The sequence below is a fragment of the Lithobates pipiens genome, unplaced genomic scaffold, assembly GCF_037356315.1.
Source record: "Lithobates pipiens isolate NorthernLeopardFrog02 unplaced genomic scaffold, aLitPip1_a1.2 Scaffold_27, whole genome shotgun sequence".
NCBI lineage: Eukaryota > Metazoa > Chordata > Amphibia > Anura > Ranidae > Lithobates > Lithobates pipiens.
Window position 1 is genome coordinate 151,987,660 of NW_027507788.1, and position 23,747 is coordinate 152,011,406.

At 42.1% G+C, this 23,747-nt stretch overlaps 1 protein-coding gene across 2 annotated transcripts in view; it reads right to left on the reverse strand.

Annotated features, from left to right (window-relative positions):
* MORN1 (MORN repeat containing 1) overlaps nucleotides 1–23,747 on the reverse strand; it is a 536,457-nt gene that overhangs the window by 371,190 nt on the left and 141,520 nt on the right. For both annotated transcript variants that reach the window (XM_077457667.1, XM_077457666.1), the window contains exon 7: nucleotides 12,661–12,757. In XM_077457667.1, the coding sequence (XP_077313793.1) occupies nucleotides 12,661–12,757 (97 nt within the window). The remainder of the gene's footprint in view (nucleotides 1–12,660; nucleotides 12,758–23,747) is intronic.

Consider the following 23,747-nt stretch of genomic DNA (forward strand, 5'->3'; position numbering starts at 1 on the left):
TTGCATAAACCTAATATAATTTTCAATAAAAGCCTTTGACACTCAGGAAATACTTGTAATTATTCTTCAGTATACCATAGTAACATTTGAAAAAAAGATCTAAAAACAATGATGCAGCAGACTTTGACACAAATATTAATTTTTAACATTCTCAAAACTTTTGGCCACTGCTGAAGTATACTAATTACACAAAAATGATTAGTTCTGTTACAATATGAGAAAAAATGTTCATGCTTGTCCCTTTGCATATTTTCGCATGAACTATTGCTCTTGAAAGTGTTGTACGCACGAAATGATTATTGGATAATCACTCCGAATGCGTTTTTTTTCGTCAGTTATGCTTATCGTGTGTACAGGCCTTAAGGCTTTCCTTTTTCAACACAGATGCTCTACGTGACATCAGTTTCTCAGTGGAGCGAGCCCTGGGCTGTGTCTTTGTAGTGCTGACAGCAGATCCCATATGAACAAATCCTAAACCGTGTGATCAGGTTTCTTTCATAAATACATTGTAACAATATTATGATTCTTTTTTTTTTTTTAACTGCATATCAAAAGGCGTGTCCTTACTTCTGCCCATCCCAGAATAAATAGAGTGCCCTGACTCTTGCCAACATCCCTACTATCAAATACAGCAACGTATTTTAATACTTTTTTTATATCAACAAAGATTAACATGTATATTTGATAGCAGTGTTGCATCATTTGCCTATAAAGTCCAAAAATAAAGAGGGGTTTTTCCATTTTCTGTACTTCTCCCCATAAGGTTAGTTCCAGCAACACTGCAAGTGCAAAACAAATGTTTATTTTTTTAGAAAAATGTTTCCCTATTTAAGCCTTTAATTAAAATAAATCATTTAAGCTGACTTTCTTTTAACCCCTAATATTAAAATTTCCTTTTTCATTTCTGTGTTTTTTTTTCATTCATTTTTTATGGTGTTGCATTAAAAAGGTAATTCCAATAATTGGTCAGCGTGGAGATGAACTTCATATCTGGTGGTCCTGACCCCACCTAGTGGGATTTTGGCCAAGGGTATTTGGTCTTCTGTTTACTCTCTTCCATGTGTCTACGCGTAAAGATGCCAAGTTGGCCTTACTTCACTGTCCGATCCCAGGCCTCTTCTATCGGCAGAAATTGGCCACCTATTTATTTATTGCCGCCAAGCGTGCAATAGCCAGGGCCTGTAAAAAGCTGGCTGTCTTGTTTGCGGAGGTGAAGAGCATCTTAACGACTCTGATGATTAAAGTGGAAGTAAACCCATCGATTTAAACAGTTAAAAAAAAAAAAGCATGCCGGGAATGCTAACTGCACATTGGCTGTGCTCTCAGCCAAACTATCAAACCATCCAATGGCTGGTGTCATAACGAATCACATGTGCAGCACCATAGCAGTTGAAGATTAAACAGAGGCAAAGATGGCAGCTTCCTTGGCTGAAAACGATAGGGGAGTTTACTTCCACTTTAATGAGAAGAGGACTAGTATCCTACACAACTCCTACACTAAATTCCTCAAGGTGTGGAGCCCGTGGTGGTCTTATACTCTTCCAGCTCTACATCTGACCAGCCTGGGTCTCTCTAACTGATCTCCTTTTTCCCCTACTTTTTTGTTCCTATGAGTTTGGTTCGAGTTTAATTTTTCTCAAATTTTGTGGACTGCTCCACACCCAAGCCCCTGACTAATTTAGCTCAGACACCTTGGGGTTGGTTTACTAAAGGCAACTCCACTTTGCACTACACTGAAAGTGAACTTGGAAGTGCAGTCACTGTAGATCTGAGGGGAAGATCGAAATGAGGGAAAACGGCTGATTTCTATCATCCAATCATGTGTAAGCAAAAATGCTGTGTTTTATTTTCCTTGCATGTCCCCCTCGGATCTACAGCATCTGCACTTCCAAAGTGCATTTGCCTTTAGTAAATAACCTCCCCGTGTTGACCTGTGTTCTAAATGTGTATTTTCATGTTGCATTATGTTATGCTTACTGCTCATATACCATGCGTGGGATTATTACAGCTATATTTTTTTCTCATATTTCAATGAAAAATATTGTACCAAAAAATTATTCCAACAATTGTAGGTGACTTTACAGTAAATAATTATATAATGAGACCAAAAAGGTAGAATGTTAGCATTTACTATCACCAATAAAATGTTTATTGGGCTCAGTTACACCTGTACATGATTGGGTATTCTTTGCAAATTGAATCGTTACCTCATTTACCAAGCTCTGGAGCAACTGCACATGCAGAGGGCAACTGCACTTTGCAAAGTGCACAGTCTATTTGCCTTTAGTAAATCAACCCTATCTCAATGCAGTTTGTATGTCCCTCTTGTTTGTTGGGTTTCCTTCAAGTTCTCCTGTTTCTGCCCACATACCCTACATAGATGAACTTCTTTATCACTATACTGGAGTGCCTGAGGTCTGTGATCATCGGGTTGTGAGATCCCTTAGGAAAGGAAATGATGAGAAAGCTTTGGTGGGGTAAGTGCAGCAGAAAAGGTTATTATACACGCAGGAAAAGGTAATTCCAAGGAAGTACAGTGCAAGCAATGTCCATAACCCAGACATCTAGGAATGTTTATAAAACACGGGAAGCACCTGGTGGCAAGCATGTACCTACAGTATATTACCATTACCTGTGTTATTAATAGTTCATTTACAGCCTGCTTTCAGCTGCCCTCAACTAACACGTAATGAGTTTTTATCCAAGCTTACTTTAACTTGAGCTTGCCCTATGGAAATAAAATGACTAACTCACAGATGTCACATAGAGCTGTTCCAACACTCTGACACTTTCACCATTATAGAAATTATTGTGCCGTTACATCACTTATCAGTACCATTATATCATTCAGAAATGTCATTCACCCTTGCCATTATGTCATTCGCTTACAGCACTGTCACCTAGCTACTAAACTTATGCCATTTCCTCCTGCTGCCAGATTGAAGATCATTTATTTGTCTAGAACATATTTTTTGTATACTGTATGTTGCTTAACCTTAAAAAAATAAAAATATCTTTAGCATATCAAGACAAATTGAAAATGTCAGCTATTTAAAACAGTTTGGCTGCTTTCACACTGCAGCTGCCCGAGCGTTAGCGAAAAAGCATTGTTCATTTTAGTGGCGCTTTACTGCTGTTATAGCGGGGCTTTATACCGGCCAGGCGGTAGCCGGGCACTTTTAACCCCCAAGAAGGGGTTAAAAGTGCCTGTGTTGGGGTGCTTCTGAAGCCACTTTGGGAGCGCTGCCCATTCATTCCAATGGGCAGGGGCGGCCTGGGAACGGTGAATACAGTGCTCCTAAACCGCCCCAAAGATGCTGCTTGCAGGACTTTTTCTAATGTCCTGCAAGCACATCGCCCCAGTGTGAAAGCAGGGGAGGCATTTCTAGCGCTAAAACACCTGAAAACTGCCCCAGTGTGAAAGGGGTCTTAGGGCTACTTCAGATCTTTGAGGATCATTAGGATGCGTAACCACGTGGATGATAACCTGTGGTATTTCGCACTTTCCATACATCATGGTAAAGCAGCCCATTTATTCTGAATGGTTGGACCTTTTAACCACTTGACCTGCGGAAGATTTAACCCCCCTTAATGACCAGGTCACTTTTTTTCAATACGGCACTGCGCTACTTTAACTGACAATTGCGCGACCATGCAATGCTGTACTCAAAAAAAGTATGCCATTTTTTTCCCCACAAAAAGAGCTTTCTTGTGGTGGCATTTGATCACCACTGTGATTTTAAATTTTTTTGCTGTAAAAAAAAAAAACAATATTTTTTACATTCTGCTATAGAACATATGCAACAAAAAAATTGAAAAACATCGAATTCATTCAAAAATTTAGGCGAATATGAATTCTGCTACATATCTTTGGTAAAAAAAAAATCCCAATAAGCGTATACTGATCATTGATATACTGAACATTATAGCGTCTACAAACTATGGGATATATAATGGAATTTTTGTTTCTTTTTTTATGCTAGTTTTTTGTTTGTTTTTTTAAATCCCGTGGTGTGTGAAACACACCCAAAAACTCCATTGGTGCTTGTAATGGAGGCGATCAGCGACTTATAGCAGAACCGTGATATAGTTACATAGTTACATAGTTAGTAAGGTTGAATAAAGACACCAGTCCATCCAGTTCAACCTGAGTGAGGTGTCTACAATTGTCCCTATGCCTGTAAATTGCACACTCACATCGTTCCCTACCCTGAAGGGGTCCACAATCCAAGGTCCCCATTCTTATACTAGAGCCAGAAGCCAGAAGCCAATTAGCCTACCTGCATGTCTTTGGAGTGTGGGAGGAAACCGGAGCACCCGGAGGAAACTCACACAGGCACAGGGAGAACATGCAAACTCCAGGCAGGTAATGTTGTGGTTGGGATTCCAACCAGTGACCCTTCTTACTGGTAGGCGAGAGTGCACTACACCACTGTGCCGCCAGTATAGCAGCGGAAAATCGGACACTGACACTTTGCGGGAACCAGTGACACTGAGGCCGGGTTCGCACTGTGGCGCGGGGCACAGCAGGGGGTCCAGTGCATTTACCGTTCCAGGTCCGAATAAGGTCCAAAGGAGCCAAAGATGCACAGGACCCTTCTGCTGTGCTCTCCGCGGCCGCCCAAGGAATGCGTGAACCGACTCCATTGAGAGACGGGCACACTCTCCTGTAATGCGAATTGGAGGACCACATCTGATTTGCATAAGTGTGAACCCAGCCTAATACAGTGATCAGTGCTAAAAATATGCACTGCCACTGTACTAATGACACTGGCTGGGAAGGTGTTAAATATCTAGGGGGTTTAAAGGGTTAAATGTGTGCCCAGCCAGTGTTTGTGTTTAATATGTGTTGTGCTGCTTTTACTAGAGGAAGAGATGGATTCATCCCTTCCCCCTGTGAGCAGACATAGAGTCCCTGGCACCTGCAGATTGGCTTCTGCTGAGAATTATTACAGCAGGAGCGGCATGCTGGCGGCACACATGCACCCCCCCCCCCGTAGGCGGAAGTGCGGGATCATGTAAATATACGTTTCTGAGCACAACTGCCACCCTGTAGCAGAAAAACTGCTATAGGGCAGTCAGCAAATGGTTAAGAAATGCACCATAACACACTCCATCTGCTTGCAGCATGGGCCAGTTGGCACCTAATTCACTTCTACACCGAGGTACCATTTTAAATAAATGGCACTGCAATACACCGCACAAACTGCCATGCATTATCATTATTGACTGTAAAATGTACACTGCAATGCAAAAGTCTGAAAAAGCCCTAAAACTACAGCCAAACCTTTTTTTATTTATAGTATTTGTTAAAGCTTTGGACAAATTAAAGAGGAAATCTCTCATATTTTTTTTTTTTTTCGTCTGTATCTCCATTTGGGAGAATTCCCATCAAGTTTTATTCCATTGACAGGATGTCACTGAGACACAAAGGACCAGGAAATCTTGCCAATGGGGCATTGCCAGAAACAAAAACACTTTAATACAATAAGGAAGAACCTCTATCAGGATTTACTGTCTAACTTCCTATGCTAGTTAAACCCATTCCACTATTTTCTTGTCCTGGTGTCACAGGAAATAAAAGTGAGGGGGAATATAGCCAAAGTGTCACAAACAGCAATAAAAAATTCTGAGAAATTCAAACTCTTCTTCCATGTTTCTAAAAAAAAAAAAGAGCTGCAATTGTGTTTTAATAGTAAATATCCCACCAAGGAGCAGGCAACCCTACTCTCTTTGGACTTTAGGTGGGCTGGGTCTAGCTGCAATGGGTAGTGTTTAGACCTGAAGACAATAAAAAACAAAAGTTGTAACAATATTTGTGGTGCTTTTCTCTTTCTCAAATGTAAAATGACTGACAAGTTCAATTTAAAGTGTGAAATCCGACAATAAATAAAAGCTAAGAAAAAAATCAAATAAAAAGAATAAACTTAAAAATGCAAAAATGGACACAAAACCAATTTAGCTTCTATTAAAATATAAACTGTAGTCTTTTTTAATTTCTTTTTTTTATACGGCTGAAAATGATCTACTTTACATAGATAATCTTATCAATGTACCTTACAGTGATACTAAAGTCTATTTTTTTTTTCATTTAAAAATAACAAACAGGTTATTCTTGCCTGCTCTGTGCAGTAGTTTTGCACAAAGCCGCCCAGATCCTCCTCTTCTCTGGTCCTTCGTCGGCGCCCCTGACCCCTCTCTCCTGCCGGGTGCCCCTACAGCAGGCAGCTTGCTATGAGGGCATCCAAGCCTCATTGGCTTACTGGCTTTCACTGACAGCATCGGGAGCCAATAGCATCCCGCCGTCTCAGACAGTAAGGAGGGGGAGTCCCAGGTGGCCGAGACTCTCGTGCAATATCGCTGGATCGAGATGGGCTCAGGTAAGTATTAGGGGGGCTGAGGGGGGGTTGCTGCACACAGAAGGTTTTTTAATCTTAATGCATATGCATTAAGATAAAAAAAAACCTTCTGACTTTACAACCACTTTAAGGCCCCTTTCACACATGCTGATGGTATGTCCGTATTTCATCCATCCGTTTGCGGATGAAATACGGGCCATACATTCATCCCTATGGGATAGCGGGTGTCTGCGGATGAGCATCCGCAGACACCCGCTATTGTCCGCCTCTGCAAATGTCCGATTCTGCAGACGGAGGAAAATCCTATTTTTCTGTCCGTCTGCAGAGCGGATCGGATGAACACGGACACACGGTCCGTGCTCGTCCGATCCCCATAGAGGAGAGCGGAGAGCTGACAGGGCGGTCCCCGCACAGTGTGCGGAGACCGCCCTGTCCGCAGCTGGCTCAGCGGGGACAACGGAGCGATCCCCGCTGAGCGAGCGGATCATCACGGGGCGGATCTTTACTGATCCGCCCCGTGTGAAAGAGGCCTAAAGTTAAAAACTGATTATAAGTAACAAAAACAAAATGTATTTAAAAAAATGTTGAAGAATAAGATTGTTTATCAATGTTTTAAAACTCTACCTTGATGTTATTGTTACATATTTCTTTTGCTTGCAATTCGGCCACATTGGCCGACAAAATGTACACCATGTTTGACTTTTTATTACCCATAAAAAAAAAGAAAAAAAAATGTGTGAAGGAACTGTAGGGTTGATTTAGTAAAACTAGAGAGTGCAAAATCTGGTGCAGCTCTGCATAGAAACCAATTGAAGTCAAGTTAGAAGCTGATTGGTTACCATTCATAGCTGCACCAGATTTTGCACTCTCGACTCCTGTTTTTTGACTGCTACAGGCAGTCTTTTCCATCTTATCATTGCTAATTTTCTATGGGCAGCAGGGCCAGTTCTTTTTATTAGACACTATAGCAATTGCTACAGGCATACCCCACTTTTAAGTGCACAATGAGGTTTATTTACTAAAGCTGGAAAGTGCAAAATCAGGCTCCCTTTTACATAGAAACCAATGAGCTTCTAACCCCAGCTTGTTCAAATAAGCTTTGGTAATAAAACCTGGAAGCTCATTGGTTTCTATGGAGAAGGGAGAATGATTTTGCACTTTCCAGCTTTAGTAAATAAACCCATTGTGTATTTAAAAGTGGGGTATGCCTGTATTTGGTATTGTGTACGTTACAGCAGTGGAAGTGCTGTTTTGAACAACCAATTCGAATTACATATTTTTATTTTTTTTTACAAATTTAAAATAGAGTAAAGGTGGGTTTTAACCCCTGTAAAAAAAATTCTGTGTCCCATTGGGGTGATGATCCTTAACTACCTGTCCCCAAGTTTGGGGATAACTGTAAAGATGACAAGTAGAGAGGCTGAGTCTCCCTAACGGGGGCATAGACAGCACTAAAAACCCAACAGGTGTTCTAATCCCTCTCCACTCTATCCACAATTTAAAAAAAAAATGTTTTGGCTTTAGTTATACTTCAATTTTTTGGTATTCCTGTGCAGGTTGCAAAGTAGAACATGCAACTGACTGCCAAAGGGATGTTTTTTCCCTAAGCGTGGCTTCACACTGTCCCGCTGTGCTTTTGCTAATGCGCAGCTAAGCCACAGTTTTCTTGGGGGTTAGTTACACTTTCCCATAGGTCCTGCGGTTTTATAAAGTATTCCAAAACTGCGGGACATCCTAGAGGTCCAAGCTAACCCACAAAAAAAACGCAAAGTGTAGCAGGACCGCTGGGGCAGCATCAAGCCAAGTTTTATGGCAGATCTGTTATAGAAAACCTCTACATACTCTGACAAGATCTATCCTGATTGTACTCGCTGTACTGGGCAATAAAGTCTAAGATTTATAACACTTTCCGAACTGCCAATTTCTAAATGGTGGCAGCTCTGTCGATAGTCTTTGGGGAAATTACAATGCCGCTTACAGACTTTTTCTTTTTGGATCATTATATTTAAAATAGCAGATTGAACAAGACCACTGAAGGATTAGGTTTGTCATAACCAAAGCGATATATAGTTTCCTTGACTGTTTGCAATTAGGCATAACGGTACATAATCCATCAGATTTCTGTGGCTTATGAATAAATTGCAATACAAGCCCGTACCTTAGTGTGTACCAGGGACTATATGTGGTTAACAACTGGTTTTCATATTCCCAGCCCCCCCCCTGTCAAGAATTAAAGAGGGAAAGGAAAGATTTTACTCCTGCCAACATATCGTAAGGTTTTACTGCCAAATTAGAGAAAACTTTTCTTTCCATTTATGATAAGCTCACCAAAGCTTGGGCATTAATCCTTGTATTGTTTTCCATTTTCCCATGGTCCGTTTGCACTGTTTATTTAATCTGTTTGCGTTGACATGTTTTATACAACCACTTTTCAGAAAGCTTGCTGCTGTGCCCGCAAAACATTCAATTATGTACAGTGACGTGCCAGTGTTATTACACATCTGACTTCTACTATAGTTAATATGTATGTGAACTGAAAAAATCCTACCAAATAATTTGATAAAGATGTATTTATAAAGGCCTTCTTTTGGCTTTTTAGCGATTTTAGTCTCTGACATCAGTCTCTTACAAAAGGAAATCAGAATTTACGTGAAGCATATACTTTTTATCTTAAGATAGAAATATGGAAACTACCACTGCCAAGTTTGCTATTTTTTAAGGAGACCTGGCTTTTTAAGTTCCAGTCCCCAAATTATATATATATATATATATATATATTTTTTTTTTTTTAATGCTCTCCCGGCATTGCTAGCACTTCTACTTTTTCTACTTTACCATTTGGGTAATGTCACTAATGTATTCCTTTTTGTTTGTTTGAAATCATTAAAATATAACCTGATCTTGGAAGCAGGCAAGGTCCATTGTGGTTGTAGGCATCTGAAGCCTGCTTGTCTTTATTTCCGGGGTTCGGTGCAGCTGGATACCCAGTATGCACCTCCCAATCTTGCAATTGAGCAGTAGTGTCACTGTGTAATGGCGTGGTCGCAAGCAGAGAGGCTCCACTTCCTCCCGGCAGATACTCTTCTTGAAAAATGGCGCTAAAGCCTTCCATTTGCATAATTTTCAATCTGGAATTCATACAGGATTTCAGTATTAGGCCGCGTACACACGGGCGGATTGTCTGGCCAACTAAGTTCGTCAGACAATCCGACAGACAGTCCGTCCTACTTTTGAATGAACGGACTTGACCACACACGACGAACAGACAGTCCGCTGAAAGCTTGCGCGATGACGTGTACGGCACGTACAACGGGACTAGAAATTCGACGTCCAATACACTGCAATGCAACCTTCGGCCGTGTAAATCCTTTCTGAGCATGCGCCATACTTAGTCCGTCCAACTTGCCTACTCACAAGCGGACTGTCCACTGAAACCAAGTTTGGACGGACAGTATTACGGAAATTCCGAAAGACTTAGTCCGCCAGACTGTCCGCTGAAAAAGTCTGCTGAAGCCCACACACGAGCGGATTGTCCGCTGAAACACGTTTCAGCGGACTAAGTTGGCCAGACAATCCGCCCGTGTGTACGCGGCCTTAGGCAATTCCCATGGACTCCTGGGATATCGCCATTCTCTATCCAAGGCAATCGCCTTATGATGACATCGCCCAGGTGGCCAGACTGGAAGTGCCACATAAACTCATCGCAAATAAGGTATTTAAAAAAAAATAGCCATTACAATTGCAATGTGGATGGGCATGTGTATGATAGTACATTTAAAAATGGGTGGAACTTTAATGAGACAATAAATGGCGAATTGACAGAGTCTCTTGAAGGCAACCCCTGCCACTTTACTCCTATGCTGCTTTGTTCCCCCATCAGAACTGGAAGTCAAACCCCTTGGAAGTACTATGTCAAACATTGCCAGAGCTTACACAGGGCTAACAACTTTCTCCTCATCTAACAGTGCTCAGCTCAGGTGGTTGGCTGCACAGACCACAGCACTATATCCTCTTAGACAATCACATGCACCTCCGTACCCTGAAATGCCAAATATTTTGTGCGGGTTCTGATGAAGCAACTGATTGGTAGGGGAGTGTGGAGGGACAGTAAAGTTAGGTCGGGGGGGGGGGGGGGGGAGTTTTCAAAAGATTTCAACACTTTGTTTTTCATTTTAGAGTGTCTCCATTCAGCTAAAAGAGCATGTGTGAGGTCAGGTACTTATGCAAGATAAGAAGATCTACAATTACAATTTATCTAAAGGGTGTTCAATAGGGTTGAGATCGGGGCTCTCTGCAGAATCCTATGAAGAAAAAGCATCCAAGAGGTGCTGGGATTTTGATGCGAGTTCATACAAAAGTAGTAATCTAGTAAGAAGGCAAACATATTGGAAGAGCTCACTGTCTCTGGTTAGGCTGCTCACAACAGACAAGGCTACCCTTCAGTGGGTACCCCAGCAGGTTACTGCAAAAAAAAATTACAAATGGAAAGAGCACCAAACAAAAAGATAAGAGTCCAAATTAATTTGTTTGTTTGTACTAAAAAAACACCAACATCTTTTGGGGGTCAGAAAAATTCCCCCTTCATCAGGGCTTCAGTTAAAATAAGAACCATTAAATGGACTTAGTGGGCCTTAAATAGAGCTTGACTCTGTGAATCTGTGGAGGGAAGCGAATTGCTGGATTAGGAGGCATGCCAGCGGTATCTATTTGTGCAGGGTTCTCTGCAGGACCTTCCCTAAACTGTTGTTACAAGATTGGGAGTGTACAATTTCCCAAAAAGTCTTTGCGTGATGTAACAATAATTGCATTCTTCGCTGGAAAACCCTGCACTCAATAATTGGGAGGGGTCCACGTACTTTTGACCATATAGGCAGCTGTGATGTCTAGCTGTCTACAAACATTTAGCAATATAGTTTATTTTGTATAGCCAATACTGTTCAAATTATTTCACTAAATTTTTTTCTGCTAATTATCCTGACCACAGGGACTCAAAATATGCACAGGTTTTGATACTTATCTTTGTGGTGTATGGTCTATAAACAAGTGTGTCTTTTAGATATGCTGCTGTCAGAAGCAACTTGGTCACAGTCTTAAGCCGGCCATAGATGGTTCGATTCTCAGCTGGTTCAGCAGGGACCGGAGGTAATTTGATTACAGCAAACTATGGGCAGGCTGATTGTACCCAAGTCGATCCATCCAGCATGTCGGATTTTAAGCATGAGACTACTGCCAGCGGCTGTAGCCACTAGAGATAATCATTGTGTTCTTCTCTGAGAGATGGCTCCCTGCGCTGCGCCCCCCCACTGGGAAAATACAATAACTCTGCAAGAGGGATTCCCCTGTCAACGCTGACCGTGTTGATAGGGGAATCAGACAATCTTTTTTCCGGAAACTGTTGGAGAAAATTTTTATAATCTATGGTCTGCCTTAGCTGTGTGCACAGTAGTGTGCATCAAGTTCACAGCTCCAACGTTAATTAACATTGCTAAAACACTGGTAGCTGTGCCTTAGAACTTAATTATTCAGCCTGCAGAAGCCTAGATATTATGCAGGAAATACTGGTCACCGACAGATGACCACCAGAGGGCGCAGTTACAAATCTGTATGCAAATTACAATAATCAAAAATATGAAACAGCCAGCAAGAAAGATGTGAGCCCCATTTAAAGAAATGTTAACAGCAAGCCTTATAATAAAAGCTCAAAATATGCACTTACTGAAAATAGACTACAGTTTTCCTTTAACGTAACAAATTATGTCTAGAAATGCATCCATATATCTTTATGTGCTTCCACTTTATACAGTTTTCTACCATTATCTAAATTATTTGAAAGGAAAAAAAAACAGTATGGTTGGTTTTAATCCTATTTTTTGCACACCTGGCATTTACACACAAATAACAGAAGAAAAATAATATATATTATTATGGAACAATCAATTTCTCTTAGTCTGCTCTAATCCTGTACACCCACAACAGATGCTTGGGATTTGAAACTGGATGCAACAAAAGCACGAATGCCTTTGAAATAAAACTAAAAAGCGTTGCTTGTCACTCTCTCTTTTCTTTCTTGGCGAGTCTAATTTTGCTCTATTTTAGTTTTTTTTGTTTTCTGTTTTTTTTTTTTTCTTCTTTAGGGCCTGAAGCTCGAGTTGCTGTCATATTACAGAGACTGGTCTGGGTTCTATTGAACACACGGTGGCAAATACCAAAGGCAGCCCCTAATAATCAATGGAATGGTGCCAATGTATTAAGTTTACCGTGTTTTCTTAGTCATAATTGGATAGCATAATAAAGTGCGTACCAGCAGGATGGCCATTGATCCATGGGCCATCATAAATTACTCCCGAGCAATGAATCATAGTTCCTTGTCCACTGAAGACGTCATTTCTCCACTGTCCCTGAAAAAAAAAAAAAATGTTTCTGCATTAGGATTGCTGGGCCTGCTGTTTCATAAAGAGGGGATTACTTCTGTGACTTCTCAATAGCAAACTGGGTGGGCCTAGAAAATGAACAACTTGATAGAAATACTCGGAGATTCTGAATGGTGGACCACACAATATTTAAAGATTATGCAACAGGCACCCCTTAAAAAAGAATTAGGATAGGAAAAAAAGGTTTCCTGGCAAGACAAATGTTTCACCTTATAAGCAAATATCTTGCCTCAAAGCAATCACCATAATTGGTTGCCTTTTCTTGTCTGTTTTGTTGCAGAGCAGCTGCTGTTGAATTTTACACCAAGAATTGCTTTGCAATTTGAATCTCGCAACAATAAGTATTCATACGTCTGTCAAGTGTGAAACATATTCTGTAAAAAAAGAAAAAAAAAAAAAACACCTGCAAAATTTGGGGACATGATCTCGTACATACTGTGCAGACGTCTGCAGAAAATAAGGACGTTGCCAAGTCTACTTTCCTTTATCCGCAATACAAAGGGCAGGGAGACCCAAATCTAGAGGAGTCTTCCACTAATTAAATAGAGAAGCAGGTGAAATCCTTGATTATTTTAATTGACATTTAAAAGCTGGCCACAGATATTTGACCAGCGGTGCCCTACTGGCCTGGGGATGTCATCAGTCTCTTTGGCTTACCCCATGGTGCTTCTAAATTGCATAAAAAGAAATAAGGCCATTCAAAACTATATTTTGGGAAATAAAATGATTTGATCTTATTCATTTTTTTCTAATTTTAGTTTGGAGATTTTATCTCCAAAATACACCCCTTCCTAGCAAATGAGACCACAAAGCTCTTAATTCACTCTCTGGACCTGGTTATCTCCTGTCTCGACTACTGCAAATCCCTCCTCATTGGCATACTCTTACATAGACTATCCCCTATTCAGACCACCATGAATGCCACTGCCAGACGCATCCACCTTACAAACCGCTCAGTGTCTGCTACCCCTCTCTGTCAATCCCCCCATTGGTTGCCACTCACCCAATGAATTAAATTCAAAATACTAAAAACTTACAAAGCTTTCCACAACGTGACCCCCAGCCATGTGACTAACCTAGTCTCAAAATATCAACCAAATCTTTCTCTTTGTTCCACCCGTGACCTCCTGCTCTCTACCTCCCTCGTCACAATGCTTGCCTCCAGGACTTCTGGCGAGCCTCTCCCATCCTTTGGAATTCCCCTACCCCAATCTGTCAGTCTGTCTCCAACTCTATCCATTTTTAGGCAATTCCTAAAAACATTTCTCTTCAGAGAAGCCTATCCTGCCTCCACCCAACAACTGTACCTTAATTTTCTTCATCAGATCATCCTCCACAGTTATTACCTTTTGTATCACTTGACCCTCCCTTTTAGATTGTAAGCTCTAACAAGCAGGGCCCTCTGATTCCTCCTGTATTGAATTGTATTGTAACGATACTGTTTGCCCTAATGCTGTAAAGTGCTGCACAAACTGTTGGCGCTATATAAATCCTGTATAATGGTAAAAATAATTCATCTTTTTTAATGGAGAGATGAAAAATGATATGGTGGAAAGGACTTTGCACTTGATATTAAAGTGTATATATAGCCAAAATATATATATATATTAAAAAACATTTAAATAGAGTACACGTATAATATACTTTCTTTCAAATATAGAAAGCATATTATACTTGACTGCTGAGCTGAGTGCTGACCGATTCTGCAGCTGTCTTTTATCAGTGTAGGGACTGAGGGACAGTCTGCAAATCGCTAGCTACTAGATCCACAAAGGTCATTTTAAGGACTAGTATAGGTGTACAGTATATAGGGTTGTACACGTATAATATACTTTTTTCAAACATAGAAAGCATATTATACTTGACTGCTGAGCTGAGTTCTGACCGATTCTGCAGCTGTCTTTTATCAGTGTAGGGACTGAGGGACAGTCTGCGAATCACTAGCTACTAGGTCCTAGCTAGCTACTGGCTACTATCACGGTGCTGGTGTCAGTGCTCTCTATCATGGTGCTGGTGTCGGTGCTCTCTATCATGGTGCTGGTGTGGTGTCAGTGCTCTCTATCTCGGTGCTGGTGTGGTGTCAGTGCTCTCTATCACGGTGCTGGTGTGGTGTCAGTGCTCTCTATCTCAGTGCTGGTGTCAGTGCTCTCTATCATGGTGCTGGTGTCAGTGCTCAGTCTCTATCGCGAGTGCTGGTTTCAGACAGTGAGGGAGATAGCAGCAGAGAAGCCAATCAGCAGGCAGTGTCAGCACCATGGCTGAGGATCAGCACTGGACTGGCACCTCCGGACCACCGTAGTGGAGCCCTGCATAGGTGGGGGTAAGGGCCGGGCAGAGGGAGGGGCTCAAGCACAGGTTGGCACACTGGGACACTGGCACAGGACTGCGCTGCCCTGGCTGTGGCACTGATCATCTCCTGCACCCGCTTCATAGCCTGCCCTGACCTTGCCTCTCCTCCATGGCCTTCATGTGCTCCTGATTTGTCAAAATATCACAGATAAAAAAAAAAAGAATGCTTGTCGTTGTCGATCCCAGATTTGCTTAATTCTTCTGGTATGTCAGTGTCCATGTTGTGGGACTGTGCACAGCTAGTATGTATTTTGTGGCTGAAAATATGACTTGGAGGTTTTTAAGGTTCGCCTGCCATTAAAGCCAATGGGGTCCGCCGCAAACTTTGTGGTTCGCGGTTCGCGTTCCCGAAACGTCCCGTCGGAAGTTCGTCCATCACTAATGCCGAGACATACTCTGACATGAACCTCTGCACATCCCCACTTCCATGCGTATCTCGTTGCTAAGCTTGAAAAAGGACCTGCAGTTACAAATCAAACCAGGATAGACTGCTGCCTATAAGGATAATCTTTGTGATTTTCTGGTCACATAGGCATGCAAAGCACACATCACATTAACCATTAAATTTTTATATCCTTTGGCATTCCTCCTATCCATTATAAATTATTGTTAACACTAATGGTTTGTTAAAAAAAAAAAAAATGTTGGTAATGTATACACTACTGGGTATTTTGACTGGCATTTGCAACATGTGTGTAGATAGAGTGGATTCTAATTGGAGTGCCTAATTGTGTTAATGAGAGTTGGCCAAATGGACAAAACTCCTTTGCTGTCCTGCCACTAGCAGGGATTTTGGGCAGGTTTGGAAATAAGGGAAAGCACATTTGGACTTTCCAACTTAGAAGTAGATACATGCTATATGTGAGGCCGTATTCCCCTTATTTTTTATTTTCTGGGGTTCAATGTGAAGATTTATATCCATAAGACTTTTATACAAGCAATAAATATCTAACTGATTCCCAATATCTAGAATAATGTGTTCCTGCAAAAAAAAAAAAAAGTGAGCTTATTTAAAAATTGTTCTTCTCTACTTGTAGTTTCTCAACAGCTGGAGAGCCATAAGTTGCCTAATCGTGATATGGAGTAATGAATGCTGCTGGATAAGAATTTGGCAATTGTACAAAATGGGTGTTATTTTGTAAGCCACTATTTTTGGACAATACAACAATAAACTAGAGATGATTGTAGAAATGTGCACAGAAGGAATGCCATTTAGCATCACACCTGTTGAGCATGATTAGCAGTTTGCCTAAAGAGCAGAACATCCTCCCTAAAAACACAGGAAGGAAGTACAGTAACGGAGATGGGACTAAGCTGAACTTGTACAAAAGCCAGAAGCCTATAGCAAGTGGGGGATTCATTTCACATAAGATTACATGGGAACGAAATTATACTGCAAACCATATACGAAGGGCTTATGAAGAAAACATTCTTAGCAAACATATCTATAGACAAATAGTTAAACAAACGGAAGAAGTCTGAATGCAATAAAACAACTACAACTGTCCTTTTTTTAGGTCCAAATCCCTCTATCCCTCTTCCTCCCATAACTGAACCTATTTTCGGCTAGATGTATAGCTCTCCATATAAAAAAAAGGTTCACTAACACCATATGCATTGTCACGTATTTCCAAAACAATTAGAGTAAATGGGTTGCCTCTTTAAAAATAAGGAAATGCTAAACTCTTGCATTTAGATAAGAATAAGTACCCCCCCCCCCCCCCCATCCCATATTGTAGTGCTCTGTACCTTAATGACCCATCGCTAGGTCCAAACAATGACACATGGCAGACTAGGCTGGTTGCGTATGCAAATAGCATCTTTAAGCCCTTATACACACGGTCGGAGATTCCGACAACCAAATTCATCGGATTTTGTCCGTCGGATCTTATCTGAAACTGTTGCATACACACTGTCGGACAAAGTTGTCGGAAAATACGACCTTTCAGAACGTGATGACGTAATTTCGTTACGATGAGACTACGTTCAGGCTAGTAGCCAATAGCTTTGATGTAGGAATTTGATCTGAGCATGCGTGGCACTTGGTCCGATCGGAATTCTCTACACATGATCGGAGTATGTCCGATCGGACCAGTTTGTCGGAAAATATTTCCAGCAAGTTGGAAAATTTGGTCCGACGGATATTCCAACGGAAACAGTCCGATGCATACCACACACAGCCAGATTATCCGACAAAACGGTCCGATAGGACACGTTCCGACGGATTCTCCGACCGTGTGTACAAGGGCTAAGAATGTCAATATTTCCATTAAAGATTTAGAAACTCCAGGAACGCTCTGCAGGTGGCCTGCCAGGCAAAGGTAATATGTACTACCCTCTTGTGCCCACTGTATAAATGAAGCCTTAGGCCAGCCATACATGGTTAATACCTCTGCCTTTTCCTGTTCGAACCGTTAATGGGCTGGATGAATATACAAAGTTGCCGGATTCTCTTGCAATTATTGGTAGCGGCTATTATAGTCGCTAGCGATGATCACTGTCTTCTCCCAGCAGGGGCACCTTCCCCCATCGGGAGAAGACAATGGCATGGCAGGAGGGATTCCCACAGCAACACTGGCTGTGTTGATGGGGGACTCAAGCAAATTTCTTTCTTGCAACTCATGGCTGCAGGAAAGAAATTTGCTTTGTGTATGGCTGGCCTTAGTGTATATGGCAGGAGTCTTCAAACTTTTCGGTACACGGACCTCAGCATATATTTCACAAATATTTTCAGACCCCAAGAAACACATCCCCATTATAGTCTGCCCTTACATCAGGGTCCCCATCAGAGTCTCTCTTACATTTGGGTCTCAATCGCAGTCTCCCTTTACATCCCATCAGGGTCCCCATCAGTGTCCTCTCTATATTAGTTTCTCAATCAAAATCCACCTTACATCAGAGTCTCCTGTTACATAGTGGGCATAGGCTGAAGCAGAGACTACAGGCAGCCTCTGCAGACCTTAATCCTCAATCCTTGGACATTAAAGCCTGCCATAGTCTGTGCGATTTTCTTTCCTGCAACCACGGGTTAGTGTTGATGGGGCAATCCCTCCCGCAGAGCTATAGTGTTCTCCCGGCTAAAGTCACTGGCAATAATCAAATGAAGAATCCAACAGGCTGCCCATACATGGTTTGAGTCTCGGCTGGTCCCTGCTGAACTGACTGGGACTCAAACCGTCCATGGTGGACATTAAGATGCACAATTGACCCTAGCTGCAGGCCAAATAAAATCTTGTAGCAGGCTGGATGTGGCACACAGGCTTTAATTTGGAGACCTCTGGTCAGTGGTGGTCAGTGCAGGGGCACCACCCCCCCTAATCTCCACATGCTCCTGGCCCCTAATCTCCATGCAGGGCATCAGATGCATGGATTTCAATGTTTTTTTTTTTGTTTTTTTTAAGAAGCACATGATTAGAGCCAGAGGCTACAATTGGTTTCCAAAAGGGTGGGCTCGGGGGAAAAGGAGAACTGTGCCTGGAGCCCACCCACTTGTGTGACATTAGTGAATTAATATTCGCTATTGTCTTCCTGCTTCTTCTACCGGCCAATCAGGAAGTGGGTCTTGGCTGGAAGAAGAAGCGCCTGTCCGGTCTCCAGAAAGCCCTGTGCTCCTGGTGACTGGTCAGGCTTGGTGTCCCCCCCCATCACCTGGCCGGAGCCGGCTTCTTCTATGTATACTTTCTACCCGCCCTTTCCTCCTGGGAACCGAGCCCAAAAACGTCCCCAGCAACCAGACGGACACTGAGCTGAAACTGCCTGGGGAGCAGGAGAACCACAACCCCTTCGTCTACCTTCTACCTTCTATACCGGGCTGGGGGGGACTGGGATCATACCTCACCATAGACCCTATCGCTAGCAACGGGGAGGGGTGGTTTGTTTGCCGCTCCCCCCAAAAAAATGGAGCACCAGCCGCCACTGCCTCTGGTATACAGTATAAGACTATACAACTGCAACCTTGCTGCATATTAGTTGCAGCCGATACAGGTTTACTTTATTTTAAATCAAACACCTCTGATCTACCATTGCTTCCCCATTCCAGCAGCTACTTCAATCGTATTCACTATCAGCCTAATTTGTAGATTCAGCAGGTGTACAGATAAGGATAAATTAACATGGAGCGAAGATGGTGGATTTAAAGATTATTTTATCAATTGCTCAGCAAATAAACATATGGATCACATTTTTGATTTACATTAAATTTGTTTTGCAGTTCTTTAAAAGCAAACCCCCTGCATAATAAAACACAGCCTTCCTCTAGGAATACTCCTCTGTGTCCTAATACACAGACTGGATTAGAATTCCAGCATTTATTGCTTTCTATAGTTTATAGCTATGTGATTACTATAAATCCATGAAATACGACAGACAAAATATAACCTGGAGTTATCTACACTCCCATCTGTCCGGCTGTCTCATGTGCTGCACTGTCAGGAGGAACGGATAGCCAGCATTGGTATAGCTCCACAGGGGTAATCTTTTTCTTTGATTTTTATTGCCATCTCTAATTCAATTATATCAAACACTTCTTTGGTCACTGAGACCTTTTGACCGAGCTAGATCACAGCGACCGACACAGAAATTAAAAAGCACACCATTACTTTTACCTTCTAGCTTTCATTGTTTAGCATATAGATTGTTAAAGGGACGGAATGATTAAAATAAGAAAAAATACAACATTTTACATTAAAGTTGCCTTAGTCGCATAAGAAAATGTCTTAAAGGAAAAACTATCATGGTTTTTGGCCAACTGTATTTTAAAGTGACACTAAACACTATTCTTATTCTGCAAAAACAAAGTATACATACGTTCACTACTTAATTGCGCTGTTATCTTATATTTCATGAAATGGTTTCTTACTGTGTTTTTCTGTCTCCCTGAACATCCTCTGTGAGCTCCATCATCTCACCTTTCCCCCCTTACTTCTGTTTGGAACAAGCAGTGGGGTTAATTTACTAAAACTGGAGAATGCAAAATCTGGTGCAACTGTGCATGGTAGCCAATCAGCTGCTAACTTTAGCGTGACAAAAAAAAAAAACCTGGAAGCTGATGTTTTTATGCAGAGCTGCACCGGATTTTGCACTCTCCAGTTTTAGTAAATTAACCCCACTGCTTGTTCCAAATAGAAGTTTGGAAAGGTGGTGATGTGCACTGCTGTATGCCACTACAAATCCCATAGTCCACAGTTTACAGTCCATCTCAGGAGCGAGGAAGGGATGATGGCTATATAGCCAACCGCTAACCGGAAATCATATCATAGCACCAAAAACACATATTTTTACACTCACTGTTTTTTACCTTCTTGCATTCACTGCATTAAAGGGTTAGTTCATAAAAAAAACTGCCAATGCAGGTTAGCGGCGTCTGTAGATAAAAACAAAATGTGCAGCTCTGACTAAAGTTGAATAATGGCATTGCTATAAGTGTAGGCCGTTTATGTACATCCTGGAAGCCTGACTGGAATACCACCAGGATGTTGCTAAGTGGGGCCTAGTAATTAAAGCTTGCATCCTCCACCACAGGGGTACATTCTCCAGACATCCAAACCTGCAAAAACTCATTTCAGGGAGGTCACGCTCCGTGCCGACAACCCCTCCCCCATCCATAAAATAATATAATAAAATAATACTTTAAAGATAATTAATAATATAATGCCATAATAAAATAATACGTTAAAAGATAATGTGTCACACTCACCAACAATGTACCCTCACTGTGCCCATTTGCAGCCTCATCAGTGCCAACAATGCAGCCTCACTGTGCCCATCTGCAGCCTCGTCAGTGCCCATTAGTGCAGCCTCACTGTGCCCATTTTCAACCTCATCAGTGCCAATACTGCAGCCTCACTGTACCCATCTGCAGCCCCACTGTGCCAACGATGCAGCCTCATCAGTGGCCATCAATGTAGCCTCACTGAGCTCATCTGCAGCCTCATTAGTGTCAACAATGCAGCCTCACTGTGCCCATCTGTATCCTCATCAGTGCCCATCTGCAGCCTCACTGTGCCAACAATGCAGCCTCATTGTGCCCATCTGTATCCTCATCAGTTCCCATCTGCAGCCTCGCCAGTTTGATTACACACAGTTGGTGTCTCCCGCTGTGTCATGCAGCTGCAGTCTTAACTGTTTGGCGGCTGTCCACCGTAACAAAGCCTCTCCTCCTCATCCATGGTAGACGGTCAATTGAACACTGATACAATGCTGGGAAATTGAGTCAGTGTTCCGTCTATCATGGATGAGGAAGAGGGGCTTTATTACAGTGGACAGCCGCCGAACAGTTAAGACTGCAGCTGCATGACACAGTGGGAGACACCCGCTGTTTGTAATTACTCCAGGCTGAGTGGCAGTGCAGGCTCAGCCGGGAAATCGTGCCGCACTTGCAGGTGTCTGTGAGCCCGCTGTCAAATGTGGGAGTATCCCGCAAGTCGTGGGAGACTTGAGATGTCTGATCAAATACTAAAGTCATAGTTATTGCATCAAAAAAGTTTGTAAGGGGGTTTGAAACAGAGAAAAAAGCTCACTCCTGTGATGGTCGAGGTGTGCAATAATGACTAGCCTTACATAACAACGTCCTAGCAGCATCATGGGAATATTCTAGGTGGGCTACCCGAAAGGCCCACACCTGCAGCAAGGGCATTATTCAATGCAAGTCAGAGCTGCACAGGTTTGTTGTTTTCTACCGACGCCCCTTATGATTATTATTAAACAGGTTTTATATAGCACCAACAGTTTGCACAGCACTTTACAACATGAGGGCAGACAGTACAGTTACAATACAATTCAATACAATCTGCATAGGTAGTTTTTTAGTAAAGGCAAACTAACTCTTTAAAGGTACAAAAAACCTCACTAACTTCTCCTCCATCCCTAAAAACACTTACCTGACTCCTCTGACCGATCCAGCAATGTCCCAGAAGCAGCACCTCTCTCTTCACTTCCTGGTCTCACAGGAGAATCTGAGAGCAGCGGGAGTCCTAGGTTTCTGTCAGTCAAATTCCTAGGAAGAGAATCTGTGTGCATCTATGGACACTTGGCTCAGGTACTAACTTAGCACCCAGCTTGCTGAGGGGACACTCATAAGAAGAAGGCGCAGACAGCACTGGTGGGGGACTACCAAAGAGGAGGTAAGTGTAAATATAACCTTTAAATTAAATTCTGCCAGGCTTTAGCCAGCCTGAACTGAATTGACAGTTCTGTTTTGAAGTGTGCTACTGTTTTTGGCTTCTGAGGCCTGCTGCTGGTGGAGGCCTACACTGTAAGGAGAAAGTCCCGAGGCTTGGACGCTAAGCTTGCACTGCATTATTGGAGGTAGCTTTCCCAGAAGGAGAAGGGATCAGCGCCTGATCCTCAGAATAAGCATCATGGAGGAACTTTGGTTGCTGGAGGTGCTGGTGAAGCTGGAATTTGGCTTGGACCTCACAAGGACTTTGGTGCCCAGGAAGCCTGTTGCTGCATCTGTTCTATACTCAACAATCACAGGGTGCCAGTCTGGTATAAAGGTCCTGTTTACCTGTGGAGACTGTAAGTAGAACTTTTTAAGCATCTTAAATGTGACTGTGCCCATATGTCCACATTCTCACTGGAAGTCAAGGACCCAATGTCAGCTCATCTGACCTTTGGGAGTCCCCAACAGCCTCTCACGGGAAGGGGGTACTACATGTACTGTATAATATCCTTATTTTACAAATAAATATTTAGTACAGGCTATTTCTTTGGGAAAATGTTTTTAGAACAGGTTTTAAAATTAGGCAAAGCAGGAACCTTATTGAGATGATATAACTTTATCAGAAATTCTAAATCTGTCAGTTGCTTCCCTTTGTTTTTTTCTGCTGTCTCATTGGGACAATTTCCCCTCACTTTCTGCCTTGGAGATACAACCAGAGTAAGCCCTTGTACACACGGTCGGAGAATCCGTCGGAATGTGTCCTATCGGACCGTGTTGTCGGATAATCCGACTGTGTGTGGTATGCATCAGACTGATTCCGTCAGAATATCCGTCGGACCCAATTTTCCAACTTGTTGGAAATTTTTCCCGACAAACTGGTCCGATCGGACATACTCCGATCATGTGTAGAGAATTTTGATTGGACCAAGTGCCACGCATGCTCAGATCAAATTCCTACATCAAAGCTATTGGCTACTAGCCTGAATGTAGTCCCATTGTAACAAAATTACGTCATCACGTTCTGAAAGTTTTCGACAACTTTGTCCGACCGTGTGTATGCAACAGTTTCGGACAAAATCCGACGGACAAAATGCTACGGATTTGGTTGTCGAAATCTCAGACCGTGTGTACAGGGGCTAAGATGAGACCCCTTCTTAGAAAGTCATTTTTTAACCACTTGCTTACTGGGCACTTAAACCCCCCTCCTGCCCAGACCAATTTTCAGCTTTCAGCGCTGATGCATTTTGAATGACAATTGCGCGGTCATACAACACTGTACCCAAATGAAATTTTTATCATTTTTTTCCCACAAATAGAGCTTTCTTTTGGTGGTATTTAATTACAGCTGGGAGTTTTATTTTTTTCTAAACAAAAAAAAAATGCAAAAAAAAATCATGTTTAATAGTTTGTTATAAAATTTAGCAAACAGGTCATTTTTCTCCTTCA